We start from the raw sequence: 17,027 nt of genomic DNA, 5'->3' as shown, positions 1-17,027 counted from the left end.
AGCATGAAGGAAAACCAACCCAAACTCGCTTCAAATCAGCTTTAAGGTTAAATAATTAGAGTAAACAAAGTGAAGAGACTGACATTTCTATAGTATATTCTTCCACCCTGTGTGGGGTAGTATCAAGAGAAAGAGTAAGGAGCAAAGAATTTAAAACCACAGGTTCCACGGTGATCCCCCTCACAAGAGTTCGTACTGGCGGAGATGCATCCTTTGAATGATGTCCCGGCAGTCGTTGAACACTCTGCGGATGTTTTCCGTGTCCACTGCACATGTAAAGTGTGGGTAGCAGTAATGCCTGCCGTCTCCGCTCGCCGTACTTATCCTCTGCGGAAAGAGCGAGGAAAAGAAGGGTCAGGCGCCGTGCCACAAGAAGTTTCACGTCTCGGCGGTCTATAGACTTACGAGGCACCAAGAAACCCGGCTAAGTCTGTATATAGATCATTTAAATACATAATATTCAAACAACATTGAATATTGAAATATTGAAATATTGAAACAAAGAGAAAAAAAGGTACGGATAATATTATGGGCCCAGTATGTTACTACTTCGTAAGAGCCACTGACGCCATCTTCGTTTGCACGAGCTGCTCCCCTTTGCACATCACCCTGCAGCTGATCTGTGCTGCTGACAGCGCTGCAGTCTGCCACGCGGCTGTCCCCGGAGTTCTTTTCTCTCCTTTTTTTTCTGGTGCCAGCACGTGGCAAATTTTTGCACTCTTGTTTTAAATCAGCAACACAAGACTGAAAACCTCCCAGTTGTGAAGGCAGCAGCAGCAGAGAAGAGCGCCCTACTGCTTCTGCTTCGTGAAGCCCTGAAGGTCCCTGACGTTACCTTTACTTGGCGCACGTATCAAGCCTGCTGAAGACTTGGCATCATTACTGAGACCAGAACACGGTGGAATTATCACTGGAGTGGACGGGTTCCCATAGAATAATAAAAAAAAGCACAAATCCAGTAAACGTCAGGCCATGCGGAATTAAATTTTCGCACGGCTACTGCATAACTTTTTAGGTTGCTGACTTAAGCTCCAGCATCACTTCACCCGTCATTATCTTGTTAAAATTCCTCAGCATCTTAACAAAATCATAATTTTGTTCTGTACTACTATAGGACTGATAAATACAAATCCATTAGATCATTATCTTGAAGAATATATATGGAATGTCACGAAAGCAGGTCAATTCTTGGGATAATAATTTTTATAAATATTTCCCGAGTTTTATTACAATTATTTATTATATTATAATTATATATATAATAATATATAATTATATATTTATATTACAATTATTACAAATTATAATGCCTAAACAACAAAAGACACTGTTTTCTCTCTCTCTGGCTACACTATTGTCATGCTTTAACCCCAGTTGGCATCTAACCACCACGCAGCTGCTCACTCACCCTTCCTCACCCCAGTGGGATGGGGGAGAGAATCGGAAAAAAAAGTAAAACCCATGGGTTGAGATAAAGACAGTTTAATAGGACACCAGAGGAAGAGAAAATAATAATTATTATTTTTAATAATAACAATATACAAAACAAGTGATGCACAATGCAATTGCTCACCACTTGCTGACCAATGCCCAGCCCATCCCCGAGCAGTCCTTGACTGGTGTAAGCACTGCTTAGCAACAACTAAAACCTCGGCGTGTTATCAACATTATTCTCATACTAGATCCAAACCACAGCACTATACCAGCTACTAGGAAGAAAATTAACTCTATCCCAGCCCAAACCAGGACAATTATATATTTTTAATACAGTGAATTGTTTTACATTGGGAATGATCTTTTAAATAGCTACAGCTACAGATATGCAAAACTATAGACATTTAGAAGCCCTGATTTACATAATTAGATCAACAAGAAATTGCAGATTTTTGCAGGTAACTTAGGTAACATTAGATATTCAACACTAATTAAACAGGGGGCTTCCAAACGTATGCTAAAAATTACCGCCTTCTTAATAAGTTACACTCAATACCTAGTTCAAGGATTTCCCTCATGAAAAATATTAACGTAATAACCTAGTCAATTGATGAGTAAGTTGTTCAGACCGTATTTAAAGCATGAAGTACACTAAACAATAATGAAATGAGAAAAAAAATTTTTTTTCAATTTTTTACAAATTACTGCAATGGCGGCAAGATGCCGAAACTCAATTAAAATGTGGATTGTCTTTGTCTGCCTGCAGGATACAGGCCTCTCAATCTCCCAGAAAGGTCTGGGGAGAGTGTTACCTTGTAAAGTTTGGGTGAAATCAGTCCCTTAGGAACTCAAGGGCTGAAAAGACAGTGGTGTACATGGACATTCACAATGATACTAATTTTAAAACACTAAAAAGTGCAACAGAGGTTCTATTTTTGATACAATAGCTGCTTTACATTTTTTTTTCCCTGCAGATCTGTTCTGTATGGCAGTGGTATAATGCTGCCACTCAGATGCAGCAAGGAGAGACCAGTTACTAAACATTTTTTTTTCCTTGAAGAGAAAAAAATTGTCCCCCAAATGACAGTCCAGCCTGCCTTCCAACTACTGCTGCACTTTTTCAATCTGAACTTGCAAGCCTCGGGGGAGTTCGGCCCCGGTCTGTTGCAGGGATCTACAGCTCTTCTGCTCTGCATGGTTTGAGACCTACACCTATACGTGCAGCCTCCAGCTGCTATTACCGCACTCGCCCTCGTCCCTTCCAGCACGCTTCTTTCGAGCAGCAGTCTCAGCACGCTGTTAACAACCGCGTTAACATCTCCGCGTGGTCTGCACACAGCAGCTACGTACTGTAAGGATGTGAGAGGGGGATCAGACTCCCACTCTGACGTGCTCTTTCTAGGACTAAATGTTATACGCTGTCAGTGAGGGACAATGTATGCACACTTTCAGTGCCACCCAGACATGGGTAGTAGAGAGCACACCGCCCTACCGACCCAACGTTCAACCTCTTTCTTGTGTTTCAGTAAAATAAGTGTTCTTTAAGCGTTCGCTTGTGTTTGTCATGCACTGATTCCACTGATGTCTATGGCAGTAAGCTGCCTACAATGCTCTGGCCATACCTGGTTACATATAAAGCGTGTCAAAGGATGTATTTTCAGAATGTTAAGGTTATTTTGTCCCCTGACAGCTCTGTAGTTCTCTCATTTTAGGACAAATGCAATATTTTCACCCCTGCTCAAAACTCATTCTGAATAGTAGCACGTTACTTAGCACCGGTTCAGACGTGAAAAAAACATCCCCTGGGAGAGCAATGAAAGTACATTTACCTTCCTATAACACAAGTGGGAATATTTAATACTGGCATCCCTATGAGGAGCCAAATGCGCTATTTGTGTGTTTGAGCAGCAGCTCCTCCACCTCCAAGGTTCAGATTTTTAAAAACCAGCACCAACTGGAGGGGCTGTGCCACTGCTTTAACAGGGGTTACCTATACACTGGGGATGTATTAAAGCAAAACAGCAGCAGCTGGAGAGCCCTGTGTACAAAACACCAAAATGGGGCTGAGGAGTAGCCTAAACAAGGAGCGCATGAGCACGCTGCCTCCGTGAAAAGCTTAGGAGGAGAAAGGACGTGCCTGCGCCGAAGAATTTCCTACAAGACACGTTTCCAGGAATGGGACGTGCCCCCCCCGCCCAGCCTTGCAGCGCGGGCAGCGGCCGGGCGTGCGTCCCGCCAGCCCTCGCCCACTGCTCCCCCCGTTAAAAACCAAGGGTGCCCAGCAGCAGCCAGGCCTGCCGCCCGAGCCCCCAGAGGCCGCAGGGCCCCGCACCGATTCCGAAATCCAGAGCCGATGTATTTTGCCTTCCTAATACTTGTATACTACCGTCTAGCAATAGTAGCTGGAAGTGTGTTTGTTTAACCTTCTTCTAAAATTCTTCGAATTACATGCTTTAAGTTTGCCAGTACCAGTACCTTCAGCCAGGCAGAGTTTTAAGGGGTGCAGCACCATGTTTTCACGCATATCCATGCCTTATGCAGACCCGCTACCATGATAAAAATAGCAATACAGCTTATCAATGAATAAAAACAGATTTCTCTGAATTGCCTCTGAAAATTTAACAGAGCGAGACAAGGAAAAGGTCATAAATGAAGAGACTTGGAAAGAAACGCATAAAGCAGAGCCAAGAAAGCTGTAGGTAGAAAATATACACCTTTTCTTCCTTGCACCTGGCTAAGGACATCAGACCCCTCCCCAGTCTGTATGCTGAGCTTATTTCCCCTGTCCCCTTTGTCCCCCCCTCTCCGAAACCTCAGCCTTTTGTGCCTGACCCCCCGAAACTGGAAGTCGCTGTTTCTGCTCAGCCTTTGCCCACCTCGCCCTCCCCGCTGGGGCCGTGCACGGCCTCCATTACTCGGGGCACACGCAGGCTGTTCAGACCATTTATGAGATCAGAAACACCTCGCTTAAAAGACTTTCGTTTCAAACAGCCCGAGAGTTTAAAGCAGTTCAAATGACTACGTCCCTCTGTTTCTTTATGCTGAGAAACCAAGCACGAACCCAGGAGAGAGACATATGAACATTGCTTATGGAGGAGATGCTCTCTGCCAGGCCCGCGGCGGTTGCGGGGAAAGCTTTTTTGTCCCCGTTTCAGCCCCATGCCCAGGCCCTGGGGACTGTCCAGCGGCTGGTGGGTGCTGGCCCCAGCCCAAACACTTCTCCTGCTCCCAGCACCCACGGCTGCAGAGGGCCTCCGCAGCCGCAGGGTGGTTTTTTATGTGGTTGCAATGCCTATGCCCCCTCCCCTCCCTACCCGCTTCATAGGTGGCCTCTTTCTGTAACGCCAGCGAGTCACGGCAGGTAAGGACCCCGCCCTTGATATGTTTTTTTTTAAATAATGAAAATAGCTAAAGGTGTGGAGTTTCACCCTAGTTTCCCCATAATTTAGGTCTCTTAGACCCTCCTTCCAAACTGGATACCATCACCTGCTTCACAGCATTTCAGCATTACCACAACAGAGATTTAGCTTGAAATGTTTTTTTGTTTTGTTTTGTTTTGCTTTTTTCCAGTAACTCTTATGTTAACACAGTGCAATCTGACATTTTTCCTTGGAATCTGGAAGGTTAAGCCTGTGAATGAAAATCCCCAAAGTGCGAACACAGTTAATTGCTTCTTTCTTTCTTGTTGCATCAACAGTTGTAAATCCTAACAATACTTGTAAGCGCATAATGACTTTAAAATTCTTAATTCTAATGATTAAATTTGTTCTCTCAAACACCCCCATACAGTTTCTACCAGTAGGGCAAGAAGAAGGAGCTTTGGTTCTGCTCTCTGTTACTGCTTCGCACTGTGGGAACAATTTGATATGAGCGAAGCCATAGGTGATATTGGATTTAGCCCCCTGTTTCTGATAGCAGCGCTGGGCTGCGATCATGTGCCTGGTAACTGCTTGTATCTGCGAAATGTAGACAACACCTCTTCAGCTCCAGCTTTGGAGGAAGCCTTAACTGCAAGAATAACTGCAACCAGACAAGGAAACCTGCTATGATTCCTCCGTAGGGCCATGACACCACTCCTAGGATGAGGCAAACCTCCCAACTGGTACAACAGAAATCTTACTTAAGGATAAAATCTGCTTTTTTGTTCATTCCCTCTTGCCAGCTAACCACTGCCAAAACCCTTGGAGGAATGCAGGATAAAAAAAAAAAAAAAAAAAAAAAGCCTATTTGCTTAAACATGGACTGGACTGATACACAAAATAAACATTCAAGCCAACAGCCAGTAGCATCTTACAGGTAAAGTCAACCGCAGAAAACCTCGCTCACTGGCAATGGAAACAGTGCTCGGCACTGTTCCCCTGTGCAGAGAGGGAGGGCTGCCGGCACCCACACCGAACCCGGAATCGAGCAGGCAGGCACACGACCGTTTTCAGCACTAGCACTTACTTGCTGTGTGACACTTTGCAGGGCAGGTGGCTTTATATAAAATGGGCATAAAAATGTGCAAACACTGGGGAAGGTTCTGCAAGATGGGCAGCTGAAAAGAATTAGGGAATTGCCAGACATTCTCCTCTCCTTCTAGCTTTCTGCAAAAACACATCAGTTTTCCCTAAATAAACTATGCCATCTGCCAGTATTTCCTATGATAGGATCACACGTAAGATCAAAATTACTCACTAAAAACTCATCCCGGATGAAGAACTTGGCTCTTGTGACTTTGGGGTCTTCTCCTGCATCTGGTGTTGCTGTTCAATTAAAAATAAATGATATCAGAAACACGAAAAGCAAACAATCATCTACTTTTCATAGTAAAAGATTTAATATGGAGGAAGTAGTCGTTCAATACAGAAATTAAAATGTTAAATATCCACAGGAGATTCCCGATAGGTAATTCTAAAATGGAAGGGTACTGTAAAACCTGACCATGCATCTAACATATTTTAGGAACCTGAAAATTGCTGAAATTGTTGCAACAATGTCATTGGTCATATCATAAAGAGGCTTACTCACATCCACAAGTTTGTTCATATAGATACAAAACAAGTGGGAGTTAGGGTTTAACTTTTATCAGAAAATATGACTAGAAAAAGCAGCTGAGCTGTTCAGTTTCTGCAGCAGAACAGCATCTCTTGAAAAAAGCTTCTGCAAGCAGGAATTTGGGTTTAAAAACGGTCAGTCCAAGACTACACTTGAAAAAAACAACAGCATCAAAAGATCTTCTTTTAAAAATATATATTTTATTTCCAGGCCCCAAGTCAGCAGAATACTTAGAGATACTGTCCATCAAGGGGCCTTAGATTAAATTCTTGTTGAGTGGGAGACTCATTGGTCCATAGTAGCTGTTTGTCGGCAGATGAAGTCATCTCTGTCTAGGCCAGGTAACAGCTATATTTATTTTAAGTGTAAAAAGCAATACAGTGAAGATATAACCTATTCATTTCCCTTCAGTGTGATTTCTCCTCATCTAACATACCAAATCAAATGCTTATAAACATAATATAGTAAAGGACAGAATTTATCACAATATGGAAACGTATTTTTTACTCTTATCTATAGCGCTAGGGGTAAACATAGAGCAGCAGCACAATCAGCAGTATCTTACAGTTCAGTGCTGCTGTCCTTAAATAATGTCAGCCGAAATCAAAGAATAAATGAACAACTACAGGTTAAAAATAGAGAGCTGCTTCATGTGTGAATATTCTGGATCACTGGATATCTGCTGAGAAACACCAAAAGCTACTCTATTCTGACAACTGGCTTACTATAAAAAAATGTAGAAAATTTACCCCAACTCTGTACATATGTCGTGTAAGTTAGGAAGAGGGAAATTTGAGTGATGGTGACAGCAAGATTTCTTCTGAAAGCCCTTAACATTACAAAACTGGTGCCAGGTTAACTCAGATTTTAGGACAGTTTCTTTATCCTCTCTACCTGAAACTCAGCATCACACTCCTGAAATTCCAGACCTGAATGAAAGCTGAAAATAGCTTAATACCATCTTCACTTCTGTAACCTAGGCTGTTGTTGATGGTTAGTGGAGAATGAATGCCTTGTCTGACAGGTGGCTGCGAGCACTATGCCAAGGGCATCACTTGGGTAAGGCAAAAACTAGTGGTCAGAAAGTGCAAGTTTTACCACTTTTGCTAGACACAGACCTGAGATATTTGGGAGCCTTCTGCCTGGTATAAAAGTGGCATAATACCAGAGTTTACTTATGCAATATGTTATTGCGGTGCAGGAATCATTGCACTTCTATAAATGATAAGAAACCAAACCCATGCTAATCGCCCCATCATCACAGCTCTCTTTGTACTTATTGATGTGGTTTTCCTCCATTACAGTTCCCTTGCTGGTCTGCTGGGCTTCCTGTCAGTATTTGCAAAGGCTGAAGTTTACAGTGTTGGAGGACGCAGAATGGCTGCAAAATAAGTCTAATGAATCCCTAACAAAGTTCAGCACTGCGGGAGGCCCAGGCAGAAGCATCTGGCAGGGGAAAGACATACCTGGCAGCTTGGCTTTCCTGGACTGTGGGTTGCTGCAAAACAGGGGAAGGTAGGAGCTCTGGAGCCAGCCCCCCCCACAGTCCCCCCACACCGCCCCCAGCAGCCAGAGCCCCTTCAGACCCTGCCCGCGCTGGGCTACCTCCGAGCTACGTGCTGCTGGCACGTTCCTTACCTGACCAACAGTTCGCGTTAAGGAACAGTGTGCGCTTGAGAATTTGTGTGTGTGTGCGTGACAGAGACAGAGAGAGGAACTATGGGCTGGGCTATGCCAGCAGGTCCAATCCCCGCCTGGTGAAAAACCTTACCATCCTCAGGTACAGTATAATGCGCATATTCAGGAAAGTAATCTTCGATTTTTGATTTCCCTGCCAAGACTTTTTCAGCCAGCATATCCTGTTTATTCAAGAACAAAATGATAGAAATGGTCCGTAACCACCTGTCAAAAACAAACCAAATGTTTGTGTTATCTCTGACACGTTAATCAAGGAAAACATGGCACTTCAATAGAAAATTTACTGGCTAGCCCTGCGTGGACAGAGAGTGAAGTAGTGTGCAACATGCTTCAACAGAAAAAAAAGATGACCTAAATTATTGTTTTGATTGGGTTGCACCTGTATTGGTGGGTATATTTATAGGATCTGTAAGTACATTTATAAAAACTGCAGTATACATCGCTGAAGGGAGCAGTCTTCAAATATTGTTTTCTAAATTATCCTTTTGATATTGAGTTGGAAAAATTATGACATTTCCTAAAAGCACCACAGTCCAAAACCAGACATTACTGTCTACTTCGTTTGGTTTTGCTGAAGCAAAAGGCTGGAAAGCTGCCTCCCCTCAGGCTGCTCTGTCTTAACTATTGTTCATCCCCACAGATAGCCCGCCTTTTAGGGTAGCCTGCATGACACCTGATGAATCAAAAGAAAACAATCTCTTTTCTTCCCCTATTAATACCTAGCCATCACTGTGATGATGCGCCTTTTGGATTTGAGCTTAACATTTTTCTTCACTCTACCTTCAATCACTTCTCAGTGCAGAGCATCCTCACAGGTATGTGCTGAAAACTTCATTACCTCATTTTGTGTATTGTTTTTATGTATTCTCTACCAGGAACCTGTTCAGATTGCTATTTGGTTACATATCTATAATTTACATGCACTGTGGCAGGATGGCAATTTAATGGCAGTTATGATTAGATTTGATCTGAAATATCATCCCACAAGGCAGAGAAACTGTGCGCTCTCAGAGACGAGTCTTACGAGAGCAGCTGCCCACGCGGGTACCGAGTGCAGCGCCAGCCGGTGAATCGAATGCAACGCCAACAGCTAGCTGCTCCTGCTGCTGCATTTGAGGAGGAGACGAAACGTAATTTGGAGGATGCTCTCAGTCTCGGCCAAGCAGCGCAGTGACGCCAGGAAGGGGTCTCCCTTGCTTCCCTCGGTGCAGCCAGCACGGGGAGCTTGCCCTTTCCAAGCTGTCCCCACGCCCTGCGTCATTTTGGCAGCAGGAGCGAAACGCTGTGTGCACCATCCCTGTGCCACGGCCCCCGCCAGGGAGGGGTACACACCACAGGGGCACCCTGCGACCTGGCCCTACCTGGACATTTTCTGAATAAGCAATCTGAGCATATAGTAAGGGGGGTCCTATTTTGTAAGGAGTTGAACTGTAGCTAAATTTGGGAGAGTAGGTGGGAAATAAGGTATGTTTTACCTATTATTCCAGATACTTTTGAAAAGGTCCAGGGATTCCCGTAGTCTGTTTGTGTTATTGTCTTCCCTTATTACCATGTTGTAGCTGCTGCAAGCCACAACGAAGATGATAGCCGTGACATCTGGGCAGAGCACACAAAAGAAAGAAAGGAGAGAGAAAAGAACATCTCCATTACTCCAGCACACACTCCTCTGGGTAACACTGCCATTACTCCCCAAACTGCCAAAAATACCTGAAGAAAGTATCTATAACACTGGACTCCTGTATTGGTGACACGTTATGTGTGAATATGAATGCTAAGCTGCTCACACCTCAGAGACGAAGTTCAAAATAAAAACATGGAATATTTTTACTTACCATTAAAGCATTGGATCCATTTTCTTCTCTCATCTCTCTGGCCACCTACATCAAACATGCTGTTAAAAAGCCATAGGATGTTATATCACTTATGTGCACTAGGAAAGTCACACAAAGCATGCAGCATGAGGGTTTAGTTTAAAAATGACAGCCCCAAGGACACCAGCGGTAAAATACCACCTGAAGGGGAGAAAGATCTGCTGGTGCCATGCTGCATGTCAAGAGCTCTGCTGATGCCGTGCTGCATGTCAGAGAGCTGCACACCTCCACCTGCCCCGCTCTGCCAGGAGAAGGCTACTGAACCCATAAAATGAGAAATATACTCTTTTCCAGGGCAAGCGTTGGCCTTTCCAGCCCATAGAAGCACATGTGGCATGTCAGGTTGGACCTACTGTAGTATAAACAAGGACAGGTTTCACCATATTTTAAAGGGTGGTGGGGAGAGTGCGTCTCTGTAAGGAAGAGAACATGAGGGCAATGCTACTCCGTCATCAGCGCTGCCACCTTTCTGGGCAAGAACCGGTGAGCAGAGGCAGCCTGACAGCAGGTGTTTTACAGAGACACAGCGTAAAACTTTGACAAACACAGAGCTTGCAGCCCTCTGGAAGAAGGGAGACATTTAACTCTCATCCCACTGTACCAAGTCTGCCTGACTGGCAGGATTCCCACTGACTTCTGCAAGATCTTATCCCCAGAAGTATTTTATAAGTTTACACTGCTATACCCATGAAGCAGTTAGTAAAAACAGCCACAGACAACCCCACAACAGAGCATCACTAATACACATAACTAATATCAAGGCTCTTCTTGTAAAGCATGAGGCAATTTTACTAGGACCTATGGAAACAGTGCTAAAAAAACAAACAAACAAAAAACCCCAAACCCCAACTCCCACGCTAAAAACATGCATGAGCACAGACATCTGAACTAAGTTGTTAAAAATTAGTATGATATTCATAAGTTATTACTAATAGACTTACTGGAAATTTACTTTATCTACTTGAAATCTTGTTTCAAAAATCCCTGATGTCAACACTCTGCATCTTAATAGGTCCTGGAAATGAGAACACAGAAGTTGATTAGCAAGGTTTTTTCCTAACCTCATTTTGCTTTTAAAAGCATGGAATATTATTTTCCATGAAAAGTCTTAAATGTTCCATTTAATTGAAGTTCAACCAGACTTGTTGGTAAACCTGCATTTGTCCATACTGACACAGTGGATACACACAAACATCACCTCTGCATTTGGTTTGTGCACACTCAGAAAGCAGGAGACCCTATACACACTCTCCTTACTGCCCACTGAAACCTGTTATTGACGGTCATACAATTTTGTATGTGATGTGGATAATGAATTCTGAAGTTACATAAAACTAAGAAAAATGTTATTCATGTTGTAAAGTCAAGTATTCAAATGTTAGAAAACTCCAGATTTACAGTTACCCAGGCAACCTTAATTCTGCCCTCATTTGTACTGAATGAGACAGGAATCCTATCGAAATAATAGCTTGTGACTGAATAATTAAAGCTCTATTACAGAGCACAGGGGAACAGAATTTTAGTTGTACGTAAATCTGGCATTTCTTTCTTATTTTTCATATTAGCAATACTTTACAACTTAAATAACATTCTTTTAATAATTAAAAACATAATAATTTCCTAGATTCTCAAAGGAAGTGGGCAAAAGCAATTTATGATGCATACCTCAGGCAACTAGCTCACCGTGTGCCATCGCCATCACCAGCAGCGTTTTTAACCTTGACTACCCAGCACTGCTGCTTGGGCAGCGGGTGCAGAACAAAATCGGAGGGGGGAGAAAGCTGCCGGCTGCCTGATGGGGATGAACCTCCCCGAGCAGCCACCTCCCGGCATGGCTGTCTGCCTGGGGAGCACTCTCTTCCTGGGGCAAGGGAAGGGCCGCTCGGTCTAGCTGAGCTTTCCTCGCCATGCCGCGGCTGCGAAAGTGGGGAGGGAAGGAGGCAGTCAGTGGTGCAGAGTTCAAGCACAGCTTGCCTTTTTTCCCTACCCTACCATCTACTGCTTCAAGTACTCTGGTAGCTGGCAAACCTTGGCTGCTTTGACAGATGCATGAACTCAGCTGAAGGGCATCTATTTAGTTTTTTTAGTTATTTTATATGTTACTGTCATTTTCTGTCACTTGCTGACATTTATTTGTTATTGGACTCAGTCGTTATTTTGGGATGGTCGAAAAAAAATTGAAGCAAGCAAGGGAAAAACGGAACGTAGTGATTTTTACCAGTTAATTTGGCAAGACAACTGATACAGCATAACAGGATGAAAACCCAAAAGCAAAAGAGAATCCCTCCTTTAGAGCAAAAGTTTTCTGCCTGCCAAATAGCAAAGGCCTCTTGTGATCTTTGGAGACACAGGGCATTTCTTCCTAAAGGAAATATCAGGAAAAATTTCTAGATGATGAATGACTGCTCCAGGTAGAGAAAGGCCTCCCAGGAACGAACAGGCCAACACTAACATAAATAATGAAAGCAAAAATGAGGCTTTGCTTCACTGATTTCTCTCTCCAGCTGAGTGGTATCAATGCTAAAATCAGACCATGAGGTCTAGACGGAGTAAATCCTAGTGCTACTGCTTTGGTTTGAAAATGTCTTGAGGGCTTTAATAATTGATCCTATATTGGGTCAACTATACAAGTTTCACCTTATAATACAACACACGCTACTTTTTACTGCCTTTTGTTTCAGGATACAGTCAGAGTAATTGGACAGGCTTGTGGTTATAGACCTGAACTAGGTCTGAAGGAACACGCTCTGCTCCGCATGCTTCCTTGTCTCTGGCAAGTCACTTTATTTCTCTGAATTTCAGACCCTGATTGCACAATGAGATGTGGCAATTTTATTTTTAAGGGCATCTACCCATTATACACCTTGCGTGGTTAGACTGAATTATCCGGGGCAGAGATTCTCTTCTGCCACCTGCATTTGCAGTTTATGACGTGGCCCACAATCGTGGCTGAGGCTACCAGATGACGGTGGGATACCAGCACTGAAAAATAACAACCTCAGAATAAGTTTGCCGAAGAGACATCCTGACCAAGGAAACCACGCAGCCTGAGCTCAGGGAAGGCAGCCGAAGCCGTGCACCATGGTGAAGCCCTTTCTTATTTCAAGACTGCACTGCTTCAGCCTTAACTTTCCTGAATGCGTTTGTCATTAGAGCACTCTATCAAGATGTATCATGACATCTGGGAAAAAAGTGTACTGTCCTGCAAATAAGGCTTAAATAGAAACTATCCTGCTCACAGGAGATGGGCACAGGCTGGAAAGAAGGTGTCTGCACGCCCACAGAGAAGCCCACGAGGTCTGCTGCTGCTGCTGCTGGTGCTCTCCCCTGAATTTGAACACTAGATCCACTGCAGGCTTCTGCCTCTGAAGGACCTGCCTGATGGACATGGCAAGCCTCCCTCCGGGCTTCCATCACCTCCACCACTGAAATAAAACACTGCTTCTGTGTAGCGAAGGCTGGTGAGGGAAACTGTAGGCTTTTACGTTTATGTTTCTGTTCCCTTTGCTTTGTTTGCAGGACACAGGATGGAAAGCAAGAAGAAATAACAAGACGTATGACAGGAATCAGTGACCTACATATAGTAAAAGACAAGCTTGCACCACCAAAAAGCCTCTTCTTCTTTAATATCCATTACTTAAACTGCTAAACTGTATTTTGATATTATGCGGCATGCCCTATTTCAGCTGCTGTTGGGACTAAAATAAATTACATAAAGAATTCATATGAATGGGCGTCTTGGTTCAGACCCTACCCCGTTAGTTATACTAACCTGATCTGTGGGTGTGTAGTCATCCATGCTGACGCTGTCAATTCTTTCTAAAAAGCTAGAAGAAAAATAAACATGCGCTAAGATACGTAAAATACTGTCTAGTATAACACTTTTCACTACCTTTTCTGGTCTACACTCCCGCTGCGAAGTAAAACACAAGTCCAATGGTAAAGGTATGAGCCCGATGATTTACTTACATTGATTGAGGTTACATTTTCCAAGCCAAACCACTTTTTACCCAGACTTTGTTTCAATACAGCGCTTCTACACTTACCGTTATGCAGTACCCACAAGCGCTCCAAATGCAGTTAAATGTTATGATTTTGTAAGGTCTGCTAAAAAAATACTAAGACTAACCATGTGTCATAACATTACATGGTTGTTTAGACATAAAAAAGATTTTGAGGTTTAGAAAAGAAAATGGGGTGAAGGGTTGCCTTTATTTAGCATAATGCTAATCTAGCATAATGCTATGTTAATTACCCTCTCGGTAATGTTAGCAAAAACGCTTGTTAAGGTATACAAATAACTTTGGACTGACACGCTGCCCTGAAACACTGAAACTGAAGCATAAGAAGTGCTAAGCAAAACTGACATGAAGTGGAGGTTAACCAGTCTGACTCTTTATGTCGCCAAAACTCAGTGAGATGCATAAGGTGAAACAAAAACTTAGAACTGCAGGGAAGGGCAAGAGAAAAGGGAACCAGAAAAAAAGGGGGCGAAACACATTCTCTGATTATTTAAAAAATCTTTTCAAGCTTTCATTCTTTCCTAGAACATGTTAGAATGGCAGTATTAAGGACCTAAAAATGTGACTTTATATGTATAGCTAAAAGAAGCAGGTTCTCCTCTCGCACTTTCACCAGTTTCTTAGATTTCGTGTGAGCCCAGCTGGCTCATTTTCACCGGACTGCCTATATAACTTAGATGCTTTCCTGAATTTCTTCATTGTTATTTCGCATTTGGCAGTGAATATACCACCGGCTGACACATCCTGCTACAGTATTATCAAGATTTCTTTATCAACCGAAAAGTTTTTCCCAATTTTACTTGGGTGTGCATGTGTAATCTACTTAATTGCAGTGGGAAAGACAAAAAACCAGTGAACTCTTGACTTAATGTGACTTACTGTTAACACGAGGGTCGCACACACTGACCAGTTGAGAAAATACCCCCCTAAAAGCCTGTTTGTAATTCTCATAGCACTTTCCCACGGATACGAACTGAAAGGAAAAGAAAATACGCTGCACATATATTTACTTAAACTATTTTTCCTTTTTGAACCTCCATTGTTATAACAGGGAAACAAAATGCAGCATCTACATTTAGAATATCCAGCTTTGCTTTCTGGATGATCAAGGTGTGACGGCTACGCATATTGTTTAAAAAAAACCACTGTATAGCACAACACGATGGATGCCTGATAACAAAACTACACAAAACAAAATCTAAAGAAAAATTGTCTTTTTACAAAACTTCCTACTCCGCCAAAAGCCACCATAAACTTATATAAAGATATAAAAGTACACCTTTATCGTCAGCTACAGTGACCATGAGAAAGCAGCGGTATTTGAACTGAATGAACCTTTTGGTCAGATGATTTTCATCACCTTGAGAATATTGATTAAGCAAAGTTTAACTTCAGTGACCCCTGCAGTTAATGCAGACATTGGAGTGGAGCGATGTATTTTTAACGGGCGTACCTATCATTAACACAACTCTCAGCTCACACCTGCAGCACGTGAGATGAAAAAAGAAGGTGAAAAAGCCCAAACCAAAAATGTCTCCAAGCTGAATCTCTTCCTAAACACAGAGTAATTGTCCTTCACATGGCTGTTCAGGCAGCACTCCTGTATTTCCAAGTCCATTTCAAAGTTTACTTTCCAGGTTCTTAACAGTTTGATCCGATGGGCCCAGAAACAGCCACTTTTCATCAGGCTAAAAGGTTAGCAGAGGGGTAAATCCAGGTCTCTGAGCGCAGTAAGGTGGCAATGCCGGCAGGTTAAACAAGCCTGCAGAAAATGGGCAGGAGCTTGAGGGAGAGCCAGCAAACTGCTGCGGGCAGCGCAATTGCTTGTGCAGCTCAGGATCGATAAATGCAACAGAAGTTAGGGAAGAAAATGCTCCTCAGCTATGGCTGACACAGAAAGGGCTCTGGCTAAGAGTGTGGGCAGAAGCGAGTATTTGTGCACAAATATGACTCCATCACAAACTTCACAAGACAGCGTGAATTTCTTGCAGACGCATTCCTTCTGGAGGTGATGTATAAATCAGAGACAATACGTCTTGTCTCCCCAATACCAAGGTCACGTTGGCAGATTTTATCCGGAATGATTAAACACGGTATTTAGTACCAATTCACATCTCTCTCACCTATTCAACAAGCACTTCAGGAAGGTTATTGGTTTGTTAGCATTTGCATTTTCCAAACAGGCAAATTGCGGTAAGGCACAGAGGAGTGAGTAACGCAGAGTTACACTACAAATAATCCATGGCAGTGTTGGGAATGAGATGAATCTCCTCATTAGATGTCCTATGTATCAGCCCAAGTTGTCTTCCATTTAGAAATCGTGAGCCTCCTCCCAGTAAAAGGATCCATTTCAAATACCCTAAGCTGTAATACCGCAGTTAAGAGAAACTGAGTTCTGACAAATATCATGCGCTTAAAAAACATCACTTGACATAGCAACCGTAACGTTTTATGCTTGTGAGGTCGCTGGCCACATGCAATTTATATTAAAATAAATGCAATGATTTACAAGGTTTTACCTGCCATCCCGCTGTACCAAGCTGCAATGATATCATTAGCATCCAATAAATCATCATGCAACTACTGTTAGGATCCGGCTAAATTTTGTAGCTTTACAGAAAATTAACCTTTTCAGTATGTGATAGACAGGCTTCCTAAGACTTCTTTTGCAACTACATTAAACGTGCACTGAGATCTCTAGACATGGAAGCGCAAAAAGCTATACTCTTACTTTTTTGAAAGAAAATCAGTTCTTGAATAACCTTCATATAAGCTCCTTACTTGGCTAATTAGCACTGTATAAAAAAACAGCTCTGACAGGCAAATGTACAGAGTAGGTACAAGTAACGGATTCCAGATGAGATAAGGAGTCAGTACTGCCTCATTACTAAATATGCTAATTTCATTCTCATTACTGTATTAAAATGGGAAAACTGGCATCACTTTTCTAAATCGTTTTCTAAAG

General features: G+C 42.8%; 1 protein-coding gene across 2 annotated transcripts in view; it reads right to left on the bottom strand.

Moving 5' to 3' along the window:
* Positions 1–26: 26 nt before the first annotated feature.
* Positions 27–17,027, bottom strand: part of GNAL (G protein subunit alpha L) — a 196,556-nt gene continuing 179,555 nt past the window's right edge. For both annotated transcript variants that reach the window (XM_087756859.1, XM_009470706.2), the window contains exons 6-12: positions 13,813–13,867; positions 10,982–11,055; positions 10,002–10,060; positions 9,645–9,765; positions 8,243–8,373; positions 6,112–6,179; positions 27–327 (exon numbers count right to left, since the gene is read on the bottom strand). In XM_087756859.1, coding sequence (XP_087612985.1) covers positions 181–327; positions 6,112–6,179; positions 8,243–8,373; positions 9,645–9,765; positions 10,002–10,060; positions 10,982–11,055; positions 13,813–13,867 — 655 coding nt within the window. In that variant the 3' untranslated portion in view covers positions 27–180. The remainder of the gene's footprint in view (positions 328–6,111; positions 6,180–8,242; positions 8,374–9,644; positions 9,766–10,001; positions 10,061–10,981; positions 11,056–13,812; positions 13,868–17,027) is intronic.

Source organism: Nipponia nippon, unplaced genomic scaffold (genome assembly GCF_047370975.1).
Source record: "Nipponia nippon isolate SJK-2023a ecotype South Korea unplaced genomic scaffold, ASM4737097v1 scaffold_1, whole genome shotgun sequence".
In the NCBI taxonomy this organism is placed as follows: Eukaryota; Metazoa; Chordata; class Aves; order Pelecaniformes; family Threskiornithidae; genus Nipponia; species Nipponia nippon.
Note: the sequence above shows the minus strand (reverse complement) of the source record. Positions and strands in the feature narration are given on the sequence as shown.